The 27958-nt window shown below is 38.2% G+C and overlaps 1 protein-coding gene across 5 annotated transcripts in view; it reads left to right on the top strand.

Moving 5' to 3' along the window:
- Positions 1-27744, top strand: part of LOC131439540 (cadherin-87A) — a 764232-nt gene extending 736488 nt beyond the window's left edge. For all 5 annotated transcript variants that reach the window (XM_058610700.1, XM_058610709.1, XM_058610716.1 and 2 more), the window contains 8 exons: positions 175-313; positions 508-662; positions 1396-1485; positions 13224-14384; positions 14789-14949; positions 15177-15278; positions 15380-15794; positions 25832-27744. In XM_058610700.1, the coding sequence (XP_058466683.1) occupies positions 175-313; positions 508-662; positions 1396-1485; positions 13224-14384; positions 14789-14949; positions 15177-15278; positions 15380-15794; positions 25832-25915 (2307 nt within the window). In that variant the 3' untranslated portion in view covers positions 25916-27744. The remainder of the gene's footprint in view (positions 1-174; positions 314-507; positions 663-1395; positions 1486-13223; positions 14385-14788; positions 14950-15176; positions 15279-15379; positions 15795-25831) is intronic.
- The last annotated feature ends 214 nt before the right edge of the window (positions 27745-27958 follow it).

The raw sequence follows: 27958 nt of genomic DNA on the forward strand, positions 1-27958 counted from the left end.
CGAATCTCGAGAACGGTTGTAAGTTTGCCGGGTCAAGTGGTCAAAGTTTCAACCACGCTACTCAAACGGCGTTGCACGTATTTAAATCATACGAGATTTGTGTTTTGTTTTACTGATGATGATTTCAAATTTACGACCTAATGAAGCCATTAAATGGATTACTTTTGTCAACAGGTCAGTGCCACCGATCCGGATGAAGGCGCAGCAGGAGATGTGAAATATAGCATCATTAGCAGCAATATTGAAAACACTTTTCGGCTGGATGCCAATTCAGGCATTCTGTATCCGGGAGTCAGCTTACTCGGGTTGAATGGTAAGCCTAAATTGAAATTATCTTCAACAAAAAAGAAAAAAAAAATTACCGCTAATAGCTGCAACAATAATTAAACTTAGTTGAAAGTAACGACCAAACTAACGCGAATAATTAAAGCTGCATGCAATTCACAGCAAAACGAGACAGTACATCACACCCAATTCTGATGCATCGCTCTTTTCCTCTGTTTGCAGGACAATATCGAATTGAAATCGAAGCTCGGGACGGGCTCGGGTCCGGTCCGCATAGCGATACGGCCGTAATAATGATTGAAATACAAAGCATCAATCAACATCGACCAGTTTTCATTATGCCAGCGCTGTACAATGCAACGGTGGAAATTCCGGAGGTAACAAATCCATCCGGCCGGACTTTGGCCGTACTTTTTCGCGTCGTAGATAGGGGTGGTTCAGATCCGGACGTTGGATTTGCTGGATTTTCGAACGGTTTTTTCGTGTTCGGTGCATTTCTGTACATCGCCAGTTTCGATGGACGGTGTGAAGTGGTTGGTACCACTTTGATGTCGGCACCGCAACAAACCCAACTGCCCACAAACGCAGTGCAGTTTTTGACCGCACACCGCAATACGATTCGGTCCTGTATGCTTTCATGGAGTTTCTCATTAAAATTCTATTGGAATTGAATCTCATTATCGCGCACAGTTGTTTGCCAGACTTGACACATATTCTGTGGGACGCGTCCTGATGCCGTAACATCCGTTACGTGTTTACTTGTCCTGGGTTTGGTAGTGCCACTGGCACATGAATGCAAATAGAACGGATTGAGTTGAATAGATTGATCACATTGTTTTGTAAATTTATATCTGGATTGGAATTTTTGCTTGATACTGGAATTGCTAAGTCACTTCAGTAAGGGAAATTAGCCGAGAACCGTTCTAACATCCACAACACTAAATATACCCGGTCTTCTGAAGAATCTTATCAATTTCAATAGCAACAACTTGAATGCTTTTGAAATTTGATAGAATCTCTGACGTAAAACAAAATTTTCATTCAAATATTGTTTAGCTTTAGCTGTTTAAGTCTCATAACTACATGCTCAACCATTTGTGTTTCCCACAGAACTTGGCAACGGCGGATTATCTAGTGATGACGGTGAAAGCAACCGACAACGATGACGGAACAAACGGAAAAGTTTTGTACCACATGCAAGTAAGTAAATTGTTTCCCGCATGCCAACTTCCTCTGAGCCTCGGTTGGGGCAGTGTTTTATCATTATTACTGAATTGTTTCCGCCCTAGACGATCTGGGAATGGACATATTTATGTAAAACTGTCCAGCTAACCTTTCGTCTGAAGCAGCCCCTGGGTTACTAGCCCATATTGTCAGTTTATTTTCATCAAGATTTCAATGGACTTTACGTCCACTGGACTACTAATGGTAGACGCGTAGTGTCGCAACACCGCCCCACCTCAACACGGCGGAAACTCGAGAATTCATCTCCCTAGACATGAAACGTCGTACCTCTACTTTCTAAATTGTTTTACTTTTATTTTGTTCCGAATTACTTTTTAGTAAAATATTTCTAAATAGGGTAACAGAGGTATTTTGGCCACTTCATATATTTTGGCCCACCTAACAAACTTTATCGATTTCATCTAATCACATTAAATTACCTATTGCGGAAGGGGTTTTTAAAGATATTACAATATTTGGTGGATATTTTTATAAAGTGGGCCAAAATAAAATCAATCCTAAAGTGGGCCAAAATACCTCTGTTACCCTATTTGCATGTTCTTTCGGTTTCTGAAGGGTTTGCTACACAATGGTTCAATATCCTTCTGATGGACGAAGTTCAGGAGTGTTCAGAGGACTGCTGTCCTTTGGTTCTGTGGGATGTTGGTGTTGTTTCCTGCATACTACTCCTGAACCGCTTTACCATAATAGCAAAATGCCAAATCACGTTAAAAGAAAACAAATCTCGTGTGATTTTGAATATATACTGAATACCCATGTTTATGGTTACTCTGATATGAACTTTTTGTTTAGTTGTATCCGTAGTTAGGAAGATTTTGCTCTTATTTTTTTTTTAACCGTTGTGCACTCGAAAAAAAAAACACCTTTAACCACCCGAATGGGTACCCGGGTACCCATTTTTTTAAATCGCTGTAAGTTGAGCATTTTTCAACCGATTGAAGTAATTTTAGCACTGTTGGATTCAGGAACTTAAGCTCTTTGGGATTGGTACCCATAAAGATGGACATGGTGCTCCTGGTTCCCAGGAACCCGGATATCCTAAATGAGTTCCGACATCGAGGCATTTATACACGGATTTCACGTATTTTTGTAATCTTATCTAAGAATTGCTATATGAAATCAAGTGCTATGCTGAGTTGTTATGTTTATATATTTCAGGGGGCATCCGTTATGTACGTAACATAAAATTTTGAATTTTTCTACCACTCCTTTCCCCCTTTGTCGAGCATTTCTCAATCTTTTCACCATGTATTGTCACGTATTTTTGAAACCTCTCCCCCCTAAACGCGTGACGTACTTTATGTATGTTCCCTTATATACTTCACTTTCTTATCTTCAGTTTGAAAATTATTATGTACTTCAGGCCTATTGCGAGGAGCACGCAATACAATTTTTAATTCTGGCAACAAACATTTCGAAACATCACGAAGTTACTTCCCAAACAGTTTCGTTCTCATTTATATTTCCTTTTTTTCGTTCTATGAGAGTAAGTCCAGAATAGGCCAACTACCCTTTAGATGACGTCATTTTTCTACAAAAGGTTCATTTTGGTACGGCCTTTCTCAAATAGCTGGTTTGGAAAAGTTTCAAATTAGTAAATGACATTTATGGTGGAAAACACAAGTGTCGGAACATTCTACGGAAATCCGGATTAACGGGAACCAGAAGAACCTACTACAGCAATATACACGGCCATCGAAAAGTGGATAAATTTCTGAATTTACCCGTACTGAAAAAATTCAAATCGGATGGAATTTGCCTTAGTTACAAGCATTTTTATTTGTGGGTACCCGGGTACCCATTCGGGTGTTTACGTAATAAAAAAAATTTGAGCCCCCCCATTCGACCCCCCTTACTGTAAAATGAAAAGTCAAAGCATGAGAAGTTATGGTCCAACTAGTTCTTGGAATTGACCGAATTGCAGAATCTTAGTTTAAACCTAACTCAGAAATTTCTTATTTTGAAATTCGAAAAGGTACCCGGGTACCCATTCGAGTGCATAAGGGTTAAATTTGTCTTCGATTAAAATAAAATTATCGCACAGACTATTACTATACAACTACTATCATTAACCTAACATAAATATTTTTATTTTAAATGCGTCTTTGTTCATTGTAAAATCAAATAAATGATAAACACTATTGAAGCGATGACAACAAACATCCATAGGATTGTTTTGACCGTACTGTGTGCGATGGACTGATCGTCGAAGAAAGTCTGTTCTCCTCAATGATCTTCCAGGAATATTAAAATGCAATCTCTCCAAAAGCTCTGGGCAGTCGATGTTATTTGAAACAAACAGTCGCTGAAGGAAAATTCGTCTGTTTTGTAGTGTAGGAAGATTAATCAAAGCGCAGCGATTTTCATAGCTAGGTAATTGAAGACGGTTTTGCCATGGAAGTCGTCGTAGTGCAAATCGAATGAAACATTTTTGAACTCGTTCGATTCGATCGATGTGGACGTTGTGGTAGGGTGTCCAGATTATTACTCCATATTCCAAAATACTGCGTACTAAAGCGACGTAAACTGTCTTTAGGCAATACACATCATCAAAGTCTCTGGTGTTGCGTTTGATAAGTCTGCGTAAGCCTTTGCCGTAACTAGAGATAATTGTTCGGTGAAACGAAGCTTACGATCAAGGACGATGCCCAAATCTTTGACAGCAGAAACGCGTTGAACTGGAGCAGCCATCATAGAGTATTCAAATACGATCGGAGATTGCGATCGTGAGAAAGTAATTGCACTGCATTTTTTTATGTTTATACTCATACCGTTTCTGTCACACCAGTCAATAACTTTGCCAACGTCCATTTGTACGGCACAGCAATCCACAAGGCTAGTAATGATGCGATACAATTTGAGATCGTCTGTATACAGTACTTTAGGCGACGATAATTCTCTACATAGGTCATTCACGAACAGTACGAAGAGTAGTGGACCTAAATGGCTTCCTTGGGGAACACCTGATATAATGTTGAAAAGATCAGAAAGAATAGATACTACACGAACTGAGGCTATGCGATTTGTGAGATACGAAAAAAATCCAATCAGTCAGCCAGTCGGGGAAACCACCACGCCTCAATTTTTCTATTGCGAGCAGATGGGGTACACAATCGAAAGCTTTAGAGAAATCAACGTACAACGCATCAACTTGTTGTCGTTTTTCGAGTTTGTCAGTCAGTGTAGAAACGTAGTTCATCATATTAGTCGTTGTTGATCGTTTTCTGACAAAGCCATACTGATCAGTGTTGATAGCATATTATTCTGCGGGATAGAGATACTCCAACAGCATACGTTCGAAAACTTTTGGTAAGCAACTCAGAATGGAAATGCCTCTGTAGTTATCGACGTCATGAACGTTACCAGTTTTATGAATGGGAAATTATGAATGGGTACGATTAAAGCTTCTTTCCACTTCGCCGGAAAATACCTCTCAGCTAAGGAACGATTGAAAAGCAGTGAAGCCGGCAAAGCTAAGGCAGAAGAGCATTCTTTTATAAATGAAGGTGGCAATCCATCCGATCCTGGTCCTTTTGATCCATTGACACGTTGCAGATTAGTATGCACTTCACTTGCCGTGAACACAATCGCTGGTAAGTTCAGATTATACATCGGTAGGCTATTCCAATGATTCTGACAAAGGTGGTGAGTTATTACTTAGCACACTTTGAAAGAAAGACGCGAATAGGTTAGCTGAATCCAAAGCTGCTGAAGACGAGTGATTCCCGTAGAAAACATTTTTGGGAATTCCACGAGAAGAAAAACCATAACTACAAATAGCCTGTCAAAGCATGTTACTTAATAACTAACATCAAGTACTTTTTGACCTAGATATGATCGTCAACATTGCCACGTTGTAATGCAATATAAGACTCAATACTAGGAAGCTAATTGAAGTCTGCTCTCACATTTGTTTATTTATCCATAGTGACGTAGTGGCCATTAATTTGACGTACAGCGTACAAGCTTCCAGTAATTTTTTTAAACCATAATGAGACATAGACGGAATTTATACACCATGCAAATTTTTCTTCACTCACTTGTTGTTCTTTTGTCTCTTTGTTTACAACAATGCTCTTGTGTTAGCAAAACGTTTAAATTTTAGGTTACAACTTTATATTAACATACGAAAAAAATAGGGGAAGGTGTTCGTTTGCCGGCACAACTTTTGACAGAAAGCAGATAGTATCATTTCGACAAATGTCATATGTGTGTAATAGCAGCACGTTGTGTTTGTTTTAATTGCATGAAAATCAACACTAAAGTTTTTTCTGACTTTTTTTATAGTATCATAAATTGAAGAGCATTAATCGGAAAGGAGCGTGGATTGAATATTTATGAGGTGAAATCGATCTATTTCGTGATTTAATACCGGATGCTATCAAAATTTTCGCAACCAAAGATTTGTTCTGTCATTTTCAAAATGTCTAACGATCTCGGTTACCGGCACCCCATTTTTTCGTCAAATCGTGTAAAATTGTCAGTGATATGCAATGATGCCAAATCTGCAAATTTGTCTGTAAATTATCAAATTTCGTAGTTAACCTGCAAACCTTTGTTCGTCTGAAGACTTTTTACATACTTTTGAAACTGCGATTGTATGCCGACATTCGTCAGAATTCACAGACTTTTTAAAATTAGTGCGATCTGCTTGTTTTGGCTAGTTAAACTTATTGTACTACGCCGGTCTGGTGTTATGCAACACATGGACAAATTGACAGTTTTAAAACATCCGTCATATAAGTAAAAACTTTAGTTCTCTGGTTCTGTTACCCATGGCGACTCCAAACAAATCGTCAAAGTCAAGGAAAATGTACTTCAATGCACTGATTAATGCCATTAATTAGTGGATACGACGCCAATAAATTCGGCTGCAGTAACGTATTCAATGCCGCGAAGCCAATGGAAGGCCGGCCAAATCAACACCAAAGGCATCACCATCCAAATCATCGGCCAAGAGATCCAAGGCGAAGTCACCATCAGGCAAGAAAGACTTATGTCCAAAACGCCTCCGAAAAGAATAAAAAGAATAATTGCAGTCTTTACTTATATTTTTTCATTTTTAGCGAAATTTCTTGAGGTGCCGGTAATCGAACACCTTTTTAGAAATGGCCAAAATTTATCACTTCACTAAATTGATAATACAACTTTCTCAATCAAGCAAATCAACTTAGTTTCTTAATCAGTTGTTAGCTAGGGACTTGAGCTTTCCATTGATGTATAGATGTCCGCATAATGTGCACTAAGTCAGAAGTTGTCGCTTAAAATAAAAGGGTGCTGGTAACCGAACACTTTCCCCTAAGAATAGTTATGTGCGCATACCTTATAAATTAATAAATAGACTGAACTCTGAATTTTACTGTAGCACTGGTAAAATTTTCCAATAACCGCTCTGTAATATCCTAGAGCGCTCGACCGATTTTATTTTCTTTTACTGTTTGTCTTCGGCTCACCAGTGCATAGCAGTTTAAACTGAATGTGCTAGTGGAACTTATTAATTCAGCTTGCATCTTTGGTTGATGCGCCCCTGATCTAATTTAAAATTACTGCTCAAGTAGAGTTTCAGTTTTACTTTAGTATGACGGTTCAAGTTGAACTGTTGAACAGCTTTAATTGGCTCTGTTAATACACTTGGCGATACGAAGACGAATGGTAAAGAAAATTATGGAAAAAAACACCACTCATATTTTAATTGTTCCAAATCCTACAAATGTGCTTAATTTTAGTTGAATTTCGGAAAGTCTTTAACGAATTAAACTAGTTACATTTTCTGTAATCCGTCAAATTCACATGAAATCTTTGGTAGAATTTAAGATGATGTTTGACATTCAATTGGAGTATTTGAAACTAGTAAGTCTTTGAAAGTATTTCGCCATTTTTTGTTTTTTCTTCTTTTAAATTATCTCGCTGGGACTCGTTTGTAATTTTTTTCTCAACGTTCCCTCAAATTCCCCATGAAGATTTCCCTAGATTACAAAATTAAAATATAGCAATTGTAATTTAATACCCTTGTTGATAAATTACTAAACGTTATTGATTACAGTAACACATCTGTTGATTTTGTCATGAACATTTAGGTTAACCAAATTGTTGTTTTTCTGTAATGCTGTCAGTTGGATAAGAACGAAGACAGCAAATAAAAAAACAGAAACGTTTGATGTTGAAATACTTTTAAAAAATCACCTTATCCTTCCACGGAACGAAAATGGTTGTGTATACGCTTGAGGAACGCGTGAAAATAGTGCCAACTGGGCTTGCGATCAGCTTGAAGAAAACGCCGATTTTTGCCAAAAAATCATTTTCTCGGATGAGGCACATTTTCATCTCAGCGGGTATGTTAATAAGCAAAATTGTCACATCTGGGGGACGGAAAGTCCGCACGTTATCATGGGGAAACCGATGCATCCTCAGAGAGTGACGGTTTGGTGCGGATTTTGGTCTGGTGGCATCATTGGGCCATTTTTCTTCGAAAATGAGTAAGGAGCCGCCGCCACGGTCGATGGCGAGCGCTACCGCGCCATGATTAGCGACTGGTTCTTCCCGTTACTTGAAAAGGAAGACTTGGACACCATTTGGTTCCAACAAGACGGCGCTCCGTGCCACATAGCCAACGCTACGATCGATCTTCTGCGCACAGTCTTTGAAGATCGAATTATCAGAGGAAATTCGGATGTCGTTTGGCCGCCTCGGACAAGGATGGCTTTTATCGTAACAAAGAATGTTCACTCCCAACTCTTCAACGATTGAATCAGTGCCATCAAAGAGAGTTGGAAATCATCGCAACAATAAAAACCCGGCATGGCTCATTTAACATAGAATCGACACCAGTGCGAGAGCGTATTTCTCTCGATGACGATGGTTACGTGGGATGAGTATTTACTCGCTCCTAGTGACCTAACTCTCACATGCAGTTTTCCTTTTAAAACATTCAATGTGAGCTATCCTCTTCGTGAGGAATGGTTGTCTGGTTGTCTGGAACGACAACTTGATGAACACATAGTTTGTTATACGGACGGTTCTCTGTTGAATGGTCGTGCTGGTGCTGGTGTCTACTGTCGTGAAATGAGGCTGGAGCAGTCTCATTCACTTGGTAGATACTGTACTGTGTTCCAAGCAGAAATCTACGCGATTCTGTGTGGAGTACAATCGGCACTTCAGCAGAGGATCTGTGGTAAACGAATTTATTTTTGTTCCGACAGTCAGGCAGCCTTAAAAGCACTCAGTTCGAATGACTCACGGTCTAATCTAGTGATCGCATGTCGAACTCAAATCGAGGACCTCAGCATTTCAAATGCTGTTTACTTCTTATGGGTACCCGGCCATTCTGGTATTACTGGAAATGAATGGGCTGATGAGTTGGCTAGAGCTGGTGCAACGAATGATTTCGTTGGTCCTGAACCAGCTTTACCACTTTCAACTAGTTGGATAAATCACAAGATTCGTTCTTGGGCTGCATCCAAACATGCCAGCTACTGGCGCAGCTTGCAAACTTGCGCTCAGACAAAAGCATTTCTACCAGATTTAAATCTGAAAATGTCAAAGTGTCTACTGCATTTCTCCAAGCATCATTGCAGTATTCTGGTCAGAGCTCTGACTGGACATTGCAAACTCAATTATCACATGGCTACTATTCAACGTGCTGAGTATTATTCGTGTGATTTGTGTGAATGCGATTACGGTACTTCATATCATCTGATATGTAACTGCCCCGCATTGACGCAGCTTCGTATCCGGGTTTTTGGTTCTCCATACATGGTTGAGTCTGTGTATGCGGAGCTAAAATTGAAGGATATTCTCTTGTTTCTCACCCAATGTGGTAAGGAGCTATAGTCAGAAGGGTTCATCGTTCTTCATGGAGTGAATGAATCCTTTCTGTATTCACCTTAAATAGGGTTTAGCAGATTGTTTGGCATCCTTTAGGGGGTACCGAATTTACTTCTGCTCGTACATACTGCGAATCATTCTGCATTCTTCCGGGAGTGCAGAATGGTGTCGCTTTTGTAAGATCTCTAAATCCTCTCGGGGGTTGGAGGTTTTATTAATAGCAGACTGTTTGGGACCTCTTAGAGGTTCAGAATTTACTTCTGCTTCCACCAGATGTGATCCCCAGCAGATTGTTCGGCATCCCTTAGGGGTGCAGAATTTACTTCTGCTTTTATGTGTTTTTGTGTCGTCATTTTTTCCCATCCTCCTAGTCCAACCCTTACCATTTCCTTTCAATCCTTCCCTCTTATATATCGGGAAAATGATGCTAAAAACAAATTGATGGCAAGGCACAAATCTCCAAATATCAAGGGGAATGTGCCATTTGAGCCAATTTGTTCTGATTCCTGATTGGCCGCCTCGGACAAGGATGGCTTTTATCGTAACAAAGAACGTTCACTCCCAACTCTTCAACGATTGAATCAGTGCCATCAATGAGAGTTGGAAATCATCGCAACAATAAAAACCCGGCATGGCTCATTTAACATAGAATCGACACCAGTGCGAGAGCGTATTTCTCTCGATGACATTTCTGAGAATCAAAGGTTAGCACGCTGCTGCGGGGATCTTCTCTGGAACAACAAACGGTCGCTTATTCTCGTTTCGCGATCCGATTCTATACAGGCAGTTGATAATTGCGATAGAATCATTTTACTATTGCCGCTTATTCTAACTATGTGCATATAACCTTTGTATGAGTTGTGTCTATGAAAATGTCTGTGAATGCTCCACACAAGGGCTTTGAAATATTGCAACCTAGTATGAGAATCATCAAGTTGAATCATCGACTCGATTTTCTGCGATAATTGTCAACTTGCGATACTCTCTTGGGAAATTCCACACAGCAACGATCATTATCAGACTGTAATTTTTTTAAGGGCCGTGAAACACTCAGAGTATGAAGTGGAGCGAAGGAATGTAGAAAAATTCTCTCGCGGTTCATGCATTGAGAGACTCGAGTTCTTGTAGCATCTTCTACCGGATTGAAAATGTTGTATACAATATAGATAGCAATATAGCAGCTTCTGTCAAATTTTCGGCAATCACCAACACTGGCCTCGGAGCTGTGATATGACGCCGTTAGGAGTTGCTGTCAAAGATAAGTGTTATGTGGACCAGCCAGAGACAATTCAAGCAACAACATTCGTGCAGCCATAGCTGAAATAAAGCTGCATACAATCGAGAATGTACTAAAAAACTGGACCAACCGTATGGCGTACTGCAAGGCCAGTCGAGGCAGCCATTTGAATGAAATTATATTCCACAATTAACCGGAAGGATTGTACTTTAATATGAAAAAATAATTTATGAAATCGGATGAACCGCTAGAACCCGCTTGTAATTTTTCTCAACGTTTTCTCAAATTCCCCATGGAGAACCCCTAGATCACAAAATTAAAATTTCAAAAAATGAATTTCATGAATCAACCTCCCAAATAAATGTATAATCATTAAAATACATCAAACCGTTTTTTTTTATTATTGCATTTTTAAATTCGAAATTTTTCGTGGAACACAATGTACATGGTTTTAGTTATTCGATTCGATGCGTTGAATTTTTTTAACCATTTTTTTAAATAGTTGAGGAAAAATAACAATAAAATAATTAGAGTAGAAAAATGGAAAATCCTACAAAAATTTGTTGTACTGTAGATGTTCTCACAATAAGTCTAATTTTCGAATGAAAGTACTGAAAAAATTTCTAATCGAATTTTACACTGTAAAAAATCAATATTAAAAAATTTGATGTCAATCCTACAAAAATCACCATTCTTTATTGAATGAAATTTTTTCCCAACATCGATGATCAGTTGCTCCCTGCCAACCTTCCATATGTTGTAGGATGGGCGTTTTTAAGAAAAAAAAATATATCTTGGACCATAATTTTATCAAAATCAATAATTGTAAACCGAATTTAAATTTTCAAAACATGCTTTTTCTCAGTGCAGGACACGGATTTTTTTCAGTATTTATATTTTGAAAAATTTAACTGAAAATCACTAGTATAACACTTTTTTGTAGGATTTATTATTTTCGACAAAATCTCTTTGGAAAAAAATGGATCAATTTCGAAAAAAACTGAGTATGAAAAGTGACTTTTTGGGACAACAAAACGAGTTGCCAAGAAATTCGTCATATTTATAGAGAAGAGTTTTCATAACTTAAATATAAGTTTCGGGAGAGGTTTGAAGCCCTAAAACCCGGGAGGAGTTTGAACCCCTACGCGCCTGATGGTAGTGTTTATAATTTTTTATCAAAAACTAATTTCAAATCAGATACTAGTCTTCCGTGCTAGTTGATTGATCTACATTTGCTCTCTGTTCAACGTGACGTTTGTAAGGTCATTTTACGTTGCTGATTTACTACAAACTCGTGTAGACTGTTCAGATCTTCTACAATTATTACACTTAGATATTGTATTTGACTTTCATCATTTTCGTAATTTTCTAAAAAAGCTGTTTCTCAGTTATCTGTCTCGATAGGTAACTAGAATAATTTATTTAGTATTAGTTTTCTCTTATCTTACCGGGTTGGCGGTTCAATGGATAGGATGCTGGTCTTACAAGCCAGTTGTCGTATGTTCGAGCCCCGACTTGGAAGGATTCTTAGTGTCAGTAGGATCCATAGTACTAGTCATGCAATGATTCTGTACACTAAGAATCGGCTGCGAAGTCTGTTGAAACAGAAAGGCCAAATTCCACCAAAGGAATGTAACGCCAAGACTTTGCTTTTTCTCTTATCATTGCATTTAGTTTTAGTTTCAAGTTATTATGGTTCATTTGGATCATTGTAATCTGTTGTTGCAAAAGAAGAGGAGGTTTTATGCCTGTTGAAGAGAAATTTTTAACTAATCTAGCTCCAGTGGGATTTTCCCTGCTCCACAATAAACAATATTCATATTTTATTGATGTTTCAAATACTTCTTGCGACGTCATTATGTGTTCTCAATATTCAAGTCAACAAAAAGTTTTCTATATTGTATTTTCGTTATAATAACGTTTCGAAAACCAATCGATAACTATCAGATTTAGGGCAGAAAGTGTATGTAATAATCTTCCAATATCTTAGGATTGTACTGTAACATACAAAAATGATCACTACAAACTCATTTCAAATCGGATATTTTTGAAACTCTCAGGGAATAAATATAAACACACATATTAGCTATGTTTATTTAACCTCCTCTCTTTGGTTAAACCTTGGACTTGGACGCTACCCATTAAATCCTGTGCAACACTTGCACCATCTTTTTCCACTCTTTCTTCAAATCGTAAACATCCGTCAGTCAGTAAACATCCGTTAGTTTCTCTGTTATCCGAAAGATGTCCTTTATAATGCTTCAGAATTTTTCTATTAGGCGAAATTCAGGCGAGTTTGGCGGAGTGACTTCTTTTGGCACAAAAACAACAACTTTGGCTTCATACCATCTCAATGCAAGTTCCAGCCAAAAAAGAGTGTCACCTTCGTGGAACTAGACGCTTTTGGAGGAATCACGTGTCTGATTGTAACGAAATGTTTCGCATACAAACATCACACGCTAAACTAGTTTTCCTCGAAATTTCATCAATTTAACCCATCTAATAAAAAACAATGCATAAAAGAAAGCGTTGCTTTTTTTTTCGAGTACAGTCCTTAGTTTACTGCTATATCGCTTACGTGTTCATAATGATTTCGCAATGTCAAACTAATTCATTTTCCTCCTCTCACTAGGTGAACAATCAGAACGTACAGGAAACGGATGAGTTCGCCATCAACGAAATGTCCGGCGAGCTGCGTATTCGGAAGCCGTTGGATCGGAAAAAGCAGTCCCGCTTCGAGTTGATTCTGGTGGCCCGCGACCAGGGCACTCCGGCTTGGTTCGAGACGTTGCGCTTCCTAACCGTACTGTTGGTGGATGTAAACGAGAACCATCCCGAGTTCCCGGATGCGTCCAATCCGTACAAGTTCTTCATCGCGGAGAACAGTCCGCGTGACATCCGGATCGGAAAGATTCAGGCTTTCTACGATAGCATCGATCCGAAGATTTACTATTACATACTCCTGGGGAACGATGATAGAGCATTTTACGTGGACAAAACAACGGGCGATATTTACACCAACAAGTCGTTGGATCGAGAAGAAACGGATGTTTACGCTTTGTACATTCAAGCTAGTAAGAAACCTGATTTGTTGATTACCGAGAGAGACAGAATGATGATGTCAATTAAGAAGCTGGAACGAGACAGCACGGTTGCCAAGGTTTGGATTACGGTGCTGGATGTTAACGATAACGCACCGGTGTTCCGACAGGATGTTTACTACGCAGGAATCAGTTCGAAAGCATCGATCAATGAATTGGTAACGGTGGTGAATGCCACCGATCGAGATTTGGGAGTAAACTCTACAGTTGAACTGTTTATCAGTGGTTCGTTTTTGTACAAGTACAATTCACTCCAAACCACTGGAAGCATCGTTCCCAGTCCGTTCACAATCGGGAAAGAAGGTCGGATTACTACGGCCAATTACATGGCTGAGTACAATCAGGATCGATTCATATTGGAAATTGTAGCCAAGGAAGTGGAATCTCCCGAGCGGGTCGCAACCGCCAAGGTGTACGTTTGGATCTTCAATCCGGAGCAACTGGTGCGGGTGATTCTGTCCAGGCCACCTTCGGAAGTGCACATGGAACGTGACGAAATCATATCCGAACTGTCCAACGCCACCCAGAAGCTAATCGTGGTAGATGAAATACGTTACCATGTGGACAGTTTGGGTAGGATCCGAATGGATTGGTGTGACATGTACTTCCACGCGATCGACATGACCACGCAGATGATTGTCCCGGTGGAGGAAGTTCTTCGGGAAATCGACGCTAAATATGATTTCTTGCAGGTAAGTTGAACCAGAAGAAGATTTTTCATTACGCTAAAAGCTGCACTACCTAATGTGGAATATTGTTCGCGATATCCGCATTCCATTTACTTCAGGTTTGATAAATTCAAAGCCGAAACCACCATAAGTCCACTGGGTTCCATTTAGGATGCCGTTTGCATCCCTTCACATTAACCCTTAAATGGCAATATGTTTTTTCAAATTTTTCACAGTAGCGGTCGAATTGAGTACTGATCAATTCGCGATATGGAACCGAAACAAATGAAAAGCGATATCCATACACATTTAAGGGTTAACAGCATCATCATCATCAACAGCCATGCCAACATTTCATTCCTATTATTCCGCACCTAGAGCAAACCAATGTGAATGTGTTTTATCTACTTATATCCCATTCGCCGTAGGATTACAATGCCGGCTTTTCGATTGAAAACGTGGTTCCGGCTTACGCAACTACCGTGCAGGATGAGTTCGACCTGGCCCTGGCAGCGATAATCGCATTGTTGATAGTACTGTTTGTTGGTGCAGTGAGTTTCATTGTTCTCTGCTGCTGTCTCAAGCACTGGTGAGTAAAATCTATCTGCCATACAAGTCCGAAGTTACCGAAGTCCGAACGGTGCCGGTTCGTTCTGTTCGATGTGGGAAATTCTCTACTCTATTTGATATATTCTGCAGTTCCGTAGTGTTAATTATTTGAACGCTGTCACCCGGATGACACTCGTCCTCACTACGATCCGTGTCTGGCACTGACTGAGTATACTATCATCACACTTTTCCCCCTTTTCCCAACAGGGTTATAACGATACCAAGCGAGACCAGGCGAAAGGATGCTCTAATCAAAAAGCAGATAATCGAGGATTTGAATACCACGGAGAATCCACTCTGGATTGAGCAGTAAGTCAATAGCACACCATTCATGGACCTTCTTCCCCGTGTTGTGCTTCGTGCTTCGGTACTAACCCCTTACTTTTCTACTCGTTCATTCGTTGAAACAGAAAATTAAAGCTGTACGAGGAGCAGGAGCTAACGATGCAAGTCTTTTCGGAGCCAGAACTGACCCAACAGCAGCATCAGCAGCAGCAGCAGCAGCAGCAGTTGAATAGTGCAAACACTACGTCGTCCTCAATCAACCAGGAGCAAGCGCTGGTGCTGGGGCTGGACCGACGGGATTCCTATGAACTGTCCCAAGGTGGTGGCGATAATACATACGCGACCATACAGCCGCGAAATTACACGTCCAATCTGAGCGCGGTGCTTGGCACTGGAATTGGCAGTATCTCCGGTGGCGGTGGTGCTCCCGGAGGAGGAGGAGGTGTAGGAGGCATGGGAATAGGTGCTGGTGTCGGTAGCCTCGGACTGAGCGGGGAAATGTCGGATTATGCGACGCTTCGGAACAGCCGAGCACCGTCGGTGAGTAGAGTGACGATTTATTGTTGTGTTTGTTTCGAATGGTTTATTTATGGTGTTTGTTTCACGACGAGTGCATGGAAGTTCCGCTATGAATTAAAATGCATTTTTCGTCATCCAGTTCCAGATTATCGGTAATCCTTCGTGTGCATTGATCGCATTCGGCGAAAGGGATTGATGTACAGGGAAAAAATTGTCAAACAAAACCTTTCTCGATTAGCATCGTTGAAGCGACCGGGAGAAGCAAAATTAAAAGCACTGATGTATACACTTGGAAGTCTGTAAAAAACACTGTACTATGCGTCCCCATCAAATAATAATTTTACTTAAATTGTGCTTCATAATCCAAACAATATTTGTTTTCAAAACTAAAGTGGGGCAAAATTAATATTACTATGGGATTCTTCAAATGACCTTTCTTTGAATATTAAATAAGAACAAAAAATTTTGTTTGGGGCAAGCATTAGCATAACCTTTTCAATTTTAAACAGCTTTGACCCATGTTAATAGGAATTATTTGTTTCTTGCTTGTTTTTCGCTCTAAATGACGGTTTAAAAACTGTAAACACATCTTATTCTGTTGTTTCGGAACCGAAAGTGGGATCCGAAAAAAAATTAAAAACAGTGTATTTGTATAGCCGTTGACTCTTTTATTTGAGTGTAAGTTTGCGAAAATCAACTCAGCTGTTTCTGAAGTTTAGTTTTTGAGTTTTTGATCATTATTTATGGTACATCCGGATCCGAGATCTGGGAACCGGCATAGCTGAAATCGGTTCGTTGGGACAGCAACTAGCATAATCTATAAATTGTAACAGTTTTGAACCAGATTTAGAAGATTTTTCATGTATTTTGCATTATCGTTCTATATAAAATATAAAAATTTAACATGAACTTGTGGAAATATAATACTTTTCATTTAAATTTGAGTTTGCAAAGATCGGTCTGGCAGTTTCTGAAAAGTTGGAGTGATTTTCGGTACGAAATATACGAGCTCTTTCTTGGTACTTCCGGGACCAGGAACGATGATCCGGTATACTCACAATCAACGTATTTGGTCAGCAACTAACCACACCTGCCTGATTGAAGAATTTTACGGGTAATTGAATGTATTTGGTTTGATTCATACCAAACGCGTTTTACTCTGTGGACTATGTTTTTGAGAAGATACTACAAACAATAGACTTTACTAAATTTTATTCATTCGGCCCAATAAAATGAAATTTTTATACTAATCAGCCTGTATTCCCGGAATCGTAAGTCGTATCCTGATGAAATTCGATAAAGTTATATAGGGTTATAAGAACTTTCATTTGAACCCAAGTTTGTGGAAATTGGATGAGCGGTCTCTGACAAAATCGAGTGCACTTTTTTTGTCGTGAATACGACTTACTTTACTATGGGGTGCCTTTCCAAAATTAGCCATATGAAAGAATGGGCAGAACTTAATAGTGAATATCTCGACTTGTATTAAAGGCAGCAACATAATTCTTTCACCATTTCATCAAAAATATGATCAGGAATTTAGGATAATATTTTGAACAGTGTGAGATAACCACAAACAACTCAAATATTAAGTTTTCTCAAACTTTGAAAACGACGCGGAAAACTCTTTACTTTTGCTTGGCTTTTTCGCGCAAGGACGACGATTTTGAGGTAGTCAGGCACATATCTTCAACTGACTGCGTATAAAAGGGGAACCATGGTCGAAATTCGATCATTTCTTCTTGTGCGTTGGATGCAAGCAGACGTCGTGGGAATGATTTAATCAACCAGCAGCGACGGAGAGTGCCCTTCTGCGTGGTTAAAACCTCAAACGCTCAGATCGCAGTTTTCATTTACTTTCCGATTGTCAAGCCGAGAGGACGCACTCTACTAGCAGTGACGAAAAGTGCACCTTCTGCGTAGTTAAAACCTCAAACAGAGCGTCGCAACTCTCATTCGCTTTCCGGTCGTCGAGGGAGAGAAAGAAAACAAGAAACGAAAAGTGGACAACATTATATAAAATCAGTCGTTCTAATGGCTCTAAATGTTATCTAAAGAACTATTAAGATTACTTCTTTGAAATTCGAAGGTAGAAATCATCAGTTCAGTGAAAATCCAAAATAATTCGATTTGGTTCGTGCACTTTTCGCCGTGCGAAAATTGTTCGAGATAAATGTTCCGAACTGTGCTAAATATCGTAGAGAATCCCACAATTTGATCCTTCTTAAAGGCAGAAATGTATCCTGTACAGCATCTTGATAGTTTCTTTCAATGAAATATGCAAATCCGAAATGCGATAATCGACGTCAAAATTTTAGTAGTAAAAAGGGGGAAAGTTTCGCAATTCACACAATCGATCCACTATCAATTCGAATTCGAAAGTGTAAAGAAATCGTGTCAGTTTTATTCGTATTCACGACATCCAGTTATGTCTCTGACATTACACACCCGTACTTTTTGTTCATTTTGAACATTTTATATGGAACCGAAAGTCGGATCCAGATGGAATTCAATAGGAACCTATGAGACTATGAGACCTTTAATTTGAATTCAAGTTGAAGAAAATCGATTCAGCGGTCTCTGAGAAAATTGAGTGCACTTTTTCTTCATTCTTTTTCCTCGTTACTCTCGAACCGGGAAATCGATATGGGTAAAATTCAATGGCATCCTATGGAACCTAGAGATGGGCAATTCGCTCCTGAACTGTTCCAGTGAATCGAATCTTCAAAGTGAGCTGAAAGCTCACAGCTCCTTTTAAAAGAACCGCAGCTTACCAGTTCACCGCACTGGTAGAGTGGTAATAAGCTACGAACTGAGGGGCTGTCCATAAAAGACGTCACGCTTTTTTTTGACGATTTTTGACTCCCCATCCCCCCTTTGTCACAAATTGTCACAGAAGCAAAGACCCCCCACCCCCTTTATGTCACATGTCACGATGTCAAAATAAATAAAATTCATCTCAATACATTTTCAATATGTATGCAAAACCATACAAATATGAGGGAAAAATCGATTTATTACATGCTGTCATTAGATTAAAAAAAATCCCTAAAACTACAAAATCATCGGAATTATTTTATTAATATCAATTATATAAATTACCAAACGTATTTGGTTGGAATTGATGATACATTTAAATCATCTGTTTTATTCCTCCTAGGGGTACACAGATATATCATTGTTTTAGGTAAAGAATAATATTTCCTTAGTGTAGCATACAGGGCTAAGAAAATAAAGACCAAAACCTCATCAAAACGAGATCACTGCCGGAGAATCTTTTCATGATCAGTTGATCAGTGAATTTTAAATCACATCGATCAAAATCGGTACGGATCTTCCGTCACACAAAATCGGTAGTGAGAAATCGTTGATCTCCCGCCCTTTTTCAAATGGAGTACAATTGAATAAACTGCATCAGAATCAGATAAGCGAAATTCTTATGATATACTATTATTAATGCTCGAAAATCAAATTACTGAAAAAATTGTCAGTGCATAACTTAAGTTAAACCGTTTGAAGGCATCTTTTTCTTTTTTACTCATATTAGGCAAAATTTATTAATTTCGCTAATTTACTTGCTCCTCCGTGCACTTTTGCTGATCACAACAGAAATGATTTCCTGCATCACTCATATCCGAATTTACAAGAAGAAGCTTTTACATCAACAAATACACGTTTTCCTATAGAATGTAAACGTTTATTGTGGGGTTTTTTTCAGGAAATAGTGCAAAGCAGTAATATAATTAGGTACTTCAAAAATGCGCTCATTGAAAATATTGGACGTCGCATTCCAAAAACCTCCCCCCCCTCCCCTCTGTCACAAAAGGTCACGTTTTATGAAACACCCCCCTCCCTCTTGCGGCGTGACGTCTTTTATGGACAGCCCCTGAACGGATCTTCAGCTCTTGAAGAGCGAGTTCTAGATGAGATGAAATGTGTACTTGTCAATAAAAAATCTTATCTCTCACTCAGTAGGCTAAGGTACATTCAGGGATGCCACTTTTGCAGATATTCTACAAATGTGACCTAATAATGATTCACAGACAAGTTAGTTCGCATAGCATTGTTCTTTGTGCATCAATGATTTCGATCATGCATATGAAAGAAAAACGGAGTAAGAAAAACGTTGCAAAAAAACGGCACTCGAAACTAACCTTCAGTTCAATCTAAATGAGCTGATGAGCTGATATATTGAATCGATTCACTTCAGTGACTTGATCGGTTCGGAACTGCTCATTGGTATGAGCTGTTTCGCACATTTCTAATGGAACCAAGAGCCCTTTCATATTAATCTAAGTTTGTGAAAAGCGATTCTGCTATCTCCGAGAAAAACAGGTACATGAAAACTTGATGCCAAGTGTCTTAGAATTGCATGAAACGTCGAGATTTTATGTCATCTTAAAAAAAAGTGTTTGAAAAAATTGACTTTCTGGGACTTTGAGATTATTTTTAAGTTCCAGAAGTCGATTTTTTCAAAAACTGTAATTCTAAAACTTTTCATGTAATTCTAAGACATTACATTTTCATGTAATTCTGAGACAACCGATAGTCGATTAAGCTCAAATTTTGCATGCGGACTTATTCTGAGGTGCTTGAACTTTTGAACACTACAGTTTTGCGAAATTAGAGGTGATCTCAAAATATTAGAGCGGTGAAACATGTTTTGTCGGCTACGTCACTTATACCATCATATCTCCGGAACCAAAAGTCACAGCTTTTTGATTTTTGAACTTGATTAATAACCCAATAGTAGCTATTAAGCTTTTAATTAGATTAATAACCCAATAACGTGCTTATGTTTGTTAATATCGGTTCAGCCATTTCTGAGAAAATTGAGCCGTAAAAATATCTTCGAAAAATGCACCCACATACACACACTCACAGACATTTTCCGATCTCGTCGAACTGAGCCGAATGGTATATGACACTATGGGTCTCCGAGACTCCGTTCAAAAGTTGTTTTTTTTTTCAGTAATTCTAATATCTTTCTATAGAGAAAGGCAAAAGGCAAAATTTCTTTAGAATTTCAACAGCATTTTCATATAAGCGTAGACTTAACTACACAGAAAAAATTCATGAGTTTTACAGGTGACATAAGTTAACTTTTGAAATGACGCAATATTCCACTCGCACATAATTTTACAGACTAGGAGTGTAATTTGCAATCGACTACCAATTGCCGCTGTATGGATTAAATATGTATCAATTATTCATCAATTTAGATATGAGTTTCTGTGATTCAGTCCATTAGCTGTCCTGCCTTATGATCTAATGTTTCCCGGTTCGAATCGTGTTGCTGCTGTCGATCTTTTATTTTTTATTTCATTCTATTTCAACTCAAGTAATTTTCAAATCACAAAATTTTACATGTTTTTGAATATAAATTTGTGTGAAATACGACGCTCCATTTGTGTGCAATTTTAAAAGATGTGACATCACAAGATTTTTTCGAACTGTGTATACCCAATTTTTCGGTATTGAGTAAATTCTCACTATTTATTGAGTTAATGTTATCCGTCCGAGAAAACTTTAAATCGACACTGTTTTTTGTCGTGAATACGACCTACTTTACTATAGGGCGCCTTTTTAAAATTAGCCATATGGAAGAATGGGCAGAACTTAATCGTGAATATCTCGACTTGTATAAACGGCAGCAACATAATTATTTCATTATTTCATCAAAAATATGATCAGGAATATAGGATAATATTTTGTACAGTGTGAGATAGCCACAAACAACTCAAAAATTAAGTTTTCCCAAACTTTGAAAACAACGCCGAAAACTCTTTACTTTAGCTTGGGTTTTCGTGCAAGGACGATGATTTTGAGGTAGTCAGGTATATATCTTCAACTGAAAGATATAAAAGGGGAACCATGGTCGAAAATCGATCATTTTTTTTCGTGCGTTGGATGGAAGCAGACGCATACAAACAGCGGCATTGGAGTCCGCACCTTCTGCGTGGTTGAAAACCTCAAACGCTCAGGTCGTCAAGGCGAGAAGACGCATTAAACCAGTTTCGCATCATTTGGCACTGCGAGCGGATGTGTTGCGGTTTGTACGCAAAGCTAGTTTCAACTCAAACAAGAGCGATTGCATCATACAACAAAGTTGCTGGTCGTTTGCATTGGAGAGAAAGAAAACGAAAAACGAAAAGTGGACAACGTTATATAAAATCAGCCATTCTAATGGCTCTTAATGTTATCTAAAGAACTATTAAGATTACTTCTTAGCAAATCGAAGGTAAAAATCATCAGTTTAGTGTAAATCCAAAATAATTTGATTTGCTTCGTGCACTTTTCACTGTGCGAAAATCATTCGAGAAAAATGTTCCGAACTGTGCTAAATATCGTAGAGAATTTCACAATTTGGTCATTCTAAAAGGCAGAAATAAATCCTGTACAGCATCTTGATAGTTTCTTTCAATAAAATATGCAAATCCGATATGAGATAATCGACGTCAAAATTCTATAAGTGCCTGTTGTCCTGGGTTGGTTCAATGCATAGGGCACTGGTCTAACAAACCAGTTGTCGTTTGTTCGAGCCCCGACCTGAAAGGGTTCTTAGTGTCAGTAGAATCGTAGCACCAGCTATGCAATGGTTCTGTATACTCTGAATCGGCTGCGAAGTCTGTTGAAACAGAAGGTCAAATTCCACTACAGGAATGTAATACCAAGGCTTTGCGTTGTAAAAAAGCTACAAACGAAATCACGTAAAAAGAAACTTCTTAAGAAAAATTGATGCAGTGTGGCATCATGTGGCACTGCAAGCGGATGTGTTGTGGTTTGTTCGCAAAGCTAGTTTCAATTCAAACAAAAGCGATTGCGCGTCATACAGCAGAGCCGCTAAGTCTAAAAGACAAATTAATCCTGTACACGGTATTCATCGGAATTCGTACTCAACTCGTCACTCTCCATCACGAACGCTTTCATAAAAGGTTCCATTCCTAGCCACCATTATTTTATTATAAAAAACTATACTGGTTATTTCATAATGTTTAATTGTGTCTCAGAATGTTTAATGTAACTAATCTGTCTAGGTGCATCGTTTAAAATTCTAGTAGTGAAAAGGGGGAAAGTTCACACAATCGATCAACTATCAATTCAAATTCGAAAGTATAAAGAAATCGCGTCAGTTTTATACGGATTCACGACATCCAGTTATGTCTCTGACATTACACACCCTTACTTTTTTTTATTAATCAAGTCTATTTCAAATAACAACCAATACGACTTGAGTGACACAACGGTGATAAATAAATGTATTTTCAACATTTCATCTTTTAAGAATTGTTTACCGTTCATTCACTATTTTAAACGAATTATATTTTGTTCGAACATAACATAACCCCACAAAATTTGGTTTTGCACGACCATGACATAACCTCACCAAATTCACTGAATGAACGACAGTTGACAGCTAACGATTTGGTTTGTTTACGTGTTCATTCTGATTTGAATACGTGTTTTTGGAAATGTAAACAAACTACAAGTCGAAGGTCGAACATGAGTTTTAGTTAAACTGATTCAAACGATAATCCGTGTTTCATCTGAGAGGTGTTCTCACATTTCAATTGAAATGTATATTTTTTAACTTGATTCTACACACGTGCCACATAAACTCACAAGTTGAGCTGTAGGAATTTCCATTCATACCCACTTAGAAAAAAACGTTCAACGGTGGTCCTTCATTGGTCCAATACGTTGGATCATTGGTCTAATGAAAGTCCAATCAATCATTCAACGGGAGGCCAACACGGGACCTTCGTTTGCCGATTTTGAAACAGACCGTTGAACCGAATGCCATTTGTATCGTTCAACAAACCCGACAGACAAAGGTCCACTGTTGAGCCATTTTTAACATGAGGAGTTGGAGCCCTGTTGGACTAGTTTTACTGAAGAATTTCTGAAGTTTTTCCCACTTATTTGTTTAAACTAACACTACATATCTGCACAATACTTCTACTTCTCGTAAAATAACAACAAATTTTCTTTCTATATAAAGGTAACACTTCATTTTCACACTATTTTTGTAAGAGAAAAAAACAACAACAAACCGTTCCAGCAAATTTAACGAATGTTTCGTGCAATATGTCGTTCAACAAGCGCTCAAAAATCAACAAAATTGAACGGCCTGCTGAGAGGGTAGCTGCCAGTGGTTTGTTTACATACTCAATTTCACGCATTCAAATCGGAATGAAAATGTTAACAAGTACAACCATTAGTAGCTGTTAAACGACGTTCATCGTGCTCATTTTGTTAGGTTATGCCATGTTCGTGTAATACTCTAAAACCATACTGAATAATCTAAAACCATACTGAATAATAGATTCATACAAAAGTATATACAGATAACAAATTTTACCCAATTTTTTTATGGTCGCAAAGTGATAAATTGATGAAGCGAACGTTCGCAGTAGGCATGGCAAATAGGCAAATTTTCGGCCCCGTCAAAATTGTCCAAAATTTTAATAGCTTCAAGGGAATATTCAGTAGTGTTCTAATTCTAGATGCATAATTTATGTCAGTTACAAATTTTAAAGCTGAATTTTATAACAAAAAACTGGCATCCCCAGCAGTGTTTTACTCGTGTTTCAAATATACAAAAAATAGAACGGCACCGTATACCAGTTTTAAATTTGACAGAAGAACTGGTCGAATAAATAAAACTAGAACGGCTTGCTGGTGATACATTTATTCCAGTTTCAGTTCTATTATAGATCTTCCATATAGAACCCTCTCAGCAGGCCGTTCAATTTTGTTGGTTTGTTGAACGACATATTGCACGAAATATTCGTTCAATTTGCTGGAACGGTTTGTTGTTGTTTTTTCTCTTGCAAAAATAGTGTGAAAATTAAGTGTTACCTTTACATAGAAAGAAAATTTGTTGTTATTCTACGTGAAGTAGAAGTATTGTGTAGGTATGTATTGTTAGTTTAAACAAATAAGTGGAAAAAACTTCAGGAATTCTGTAGTAAAACTAGTCCAACGGGGCTCCAACTTCTCATGTTAAAAATGGCTCAACAATGGACCTCTGTCTGCCGGGTTTGTTGAACGAAAAAAATGGCATTCGGTTCAACGGTCTGTTTCAAAATCGGCAAACGAAGGTCCCGTGTTGGCCTCCCGTTGAACGATTGATTGGACTTTCATTGGACCAATGATCCAACGTATTGGACCAATGAAGGACCACCGTTGAACGTTTTTTTCTAAGTGGGAACTTCTAGCTGCTGAATTTGCTTTAAGTAACGTGATTCGAATTACGAAACCAATCCCACATTATCAGATCCGAATGGATTCCGAATCAATTCCGAATCGGCGAGAAATTATCTTTCGGAATTTCATGTGGAAATCATAATGGATTCCGAATCAATTCCAACTCCAGTGCAACAACCGATTCCGAATGAACCGGTTCGCCTACAACCGGTTGATTCGGAAATCATTCGGAATTGAGTGAGAAGATGCGGACTGAATTGTCAATTCGTTTTCTTCTTCTTCTTTCCTGATTTTGCACGTTTTCGTGCTGATTTTCAGTTTATTTTTAAACGAAAACATTATATAACTGAATATACAAATTTAAATCTTCATGTTTTTCGGATATACAGAACTAGTAAATCAAAACGGCCTACCTTAGTCAGCATCATCCATTCCTCTAGCTGGAGTGTAGTGAAATGGCTTAAGTCGCTTAAATTTCACACTAACACATTCATAAAATGTGCGAATATTCAATGACATTTATAATGTCACTGTCAATCAGGTTGATCGAGCAGCCAACTCAGGCGAAAATTGTAGCACTGAACCGATCGAGCACTAAAAAATCATGCAGTCGAGTAAGAATTCATTGCTCATTCCGTCATTTCGATAATGTGGGATGTTGTGTTCGTATAGATTGGATCATAAAGTCTTTTCATCATTACATTGTGTGTTGAATCGTTGATTACTTGAAACTAGTGATCATTCACGTTGATTTAACCTCTACTTAATTAGTAATATATATCATATAAAAATTTTTATATTAAAAATGAAGCCCTCGAAAAAATAAATCACTGTTTCTTCTTTCACAGATGTACGAGTTCCGAGGGTCAACGTTCCAGGTGCAGCAGCTACCGGGCGGAGATCAGCCCGACTACGTGACGGAACTAATTTAAAGGAACCGTTTGTTTTTAGGACATTCCACAAAAGTGTTTAGTTTTAAGCGAATACCCTCACTCATTCAGCTAGCAGTAGAATATCATTAGTGTATGTGAAGGAGAAATGGAACCGACCGACCGAGTAGAGCATTGTGGAGCGGAAAGCCATCGAGGAGTGTTTTGTTTTGTGTCATTGTGTAACACGCACACACTATAACAGACCACCACCAACCCCCAGATTGCCAAATTTAAACAAAGGGAAAAATTAGACGAAAACAACACAAACATAGATGAAAACAGTTAGAAACAAAAAGACCCAAAATGCTCAATTTGTTATACTGTGTTGAAATAATCAAGGCAACATAAGCGAAGATACGATATGCAAAAAAAACCATCGAAATGGTACCCGTAGATTGACTTCTTTTACATCAGACTTTTGAGATTGTGAACGAGGTAACAAAACTTTGATAGACAATAAATAGGGAATATCTCAAGACGTAGTATTTATGAGATGTTAATTTAAGTGTTAGCGCGGATTTAATGAGGCGTAACTATTATAAAAGTGCTATTTTATGTTGTGTAGGCTTAGTTAGATGTAGTCTTCGACTGATTGGAAACGTTGACGACGATTTTTAGCACAGAATAAGTTGGTAATACGGTGATCACAAGTTTAGCTAAATTCAGTATGTTTTATTAGCAAATTTACGATAATTTTTTAATGTTTTACTAATTCGCATATGGAAACATAAGTCTTCGAAAGGAAGTGAGCGTAACACTAAATGACAGGACAAGCAAAAATATCTGATTGACCGGTGTCAGTAAAAGAAGTAGGTTCACGAGATTCTGACACAAATGGTCAGATTTGATGATCGTTGATCCATTGCTCATTTGTATGTTAGATTGACACATGTTTCATGATAGATATTACATTATGTCAACTGTTAGTTACTTTTATAAAAAAAAACGCAAGAAATTTCGTAATATTGTATGAATAGACAAAACAAATCACAACTTCCCAAATTTTTATAAACCTGAAAAGTAAAATATCAGAATCATTCCTCGCGATATTCAATGTTCTGACCGGGAATGATAATCAACATTCGAATCCATCTTTTCAACCGTCCAGATATCCATCTCAATTAATTTCCATTGTTTAAAATGATCCTATTTTGGTGGGTGTACTTTTCCGTGAGCCTCTGCCGAGTCTAATTAATGCATTCAATTGGAAAAATTAAACTGCAACATTTTTTTTTTCGCGGTATTTATTGATCCCGGCCGGCTCACATGCAATGCAGCCAGAACCGAATGAACTGGAGAATTGATTAAGAGCGAAAATAAATAAAAAAAAAGTAATAATCTGACCGCCGATCCCAATATCGCAAGATGAGCGTCGAACAATTGTAAATAATTTAATTTAGTTGAAGCACGAAAACGTTTAAATTATCATGAAAAAAAAACATTATGTTGCGCCAATGAGAAGAGCGATCTGTTTCCTGATAGATGCTGTTGAATTGATTTTGGGAACTGGCAGCGAGAATGGTCGGAAACAGATTTGAGCGCTTTTAGTAGGGAGCTGCAAGGAGAGAACTTAATTTACTAATGTACAAATTGATGGCAACAAGAAAAAAAATTGTCAGGAAGGGCAGAGGAACGATTGTAATCACGTTACTGTATTGATCGATGAATATGAATGAACTCCGCAAGAAAATAAATTCATGCACTGTACGAACTGTCTCCCACGATAGAGCTAAGCATATGTTGGATGAAATATGGTTTCTGTAAGAAATAACATACAATTTAAAGCAAAGCAGAAAAAAATAAATAACTTTTTAGCAAAAGAGTTTCAATCGGTCTTTTACTCTCCCAAGAACCGCAATAAATCGATTAGCAAAATAAAGCAAAACACATTAACATTACTTCATCTGTTAGGTGCATTTTCAAACGAAGTAGAACTCAACCACAATGTAAAGAGATTCTAGGGAAAAAAATATCACAACCCTCCAGCACTACGCAGAATGCGCCACTTTTTAATTTTGGTCATGAATAAATGATATCAGCAAT

This window comes from Malaya genurostris, chromosome 1 (genome assembly GCF_030247185.1).
Source record: "Malaya genurostris strain Urasoe2022 chromosome 1, Malgen_1.1, whole genome shotgun sequence".
Taxonomy (NCBI): domain Eukaryota; kingdom Metazoa; phylum Arthropoda; class Insecta; order Diptera; family Culicidae; genus Malaya; species Malaya genurostris.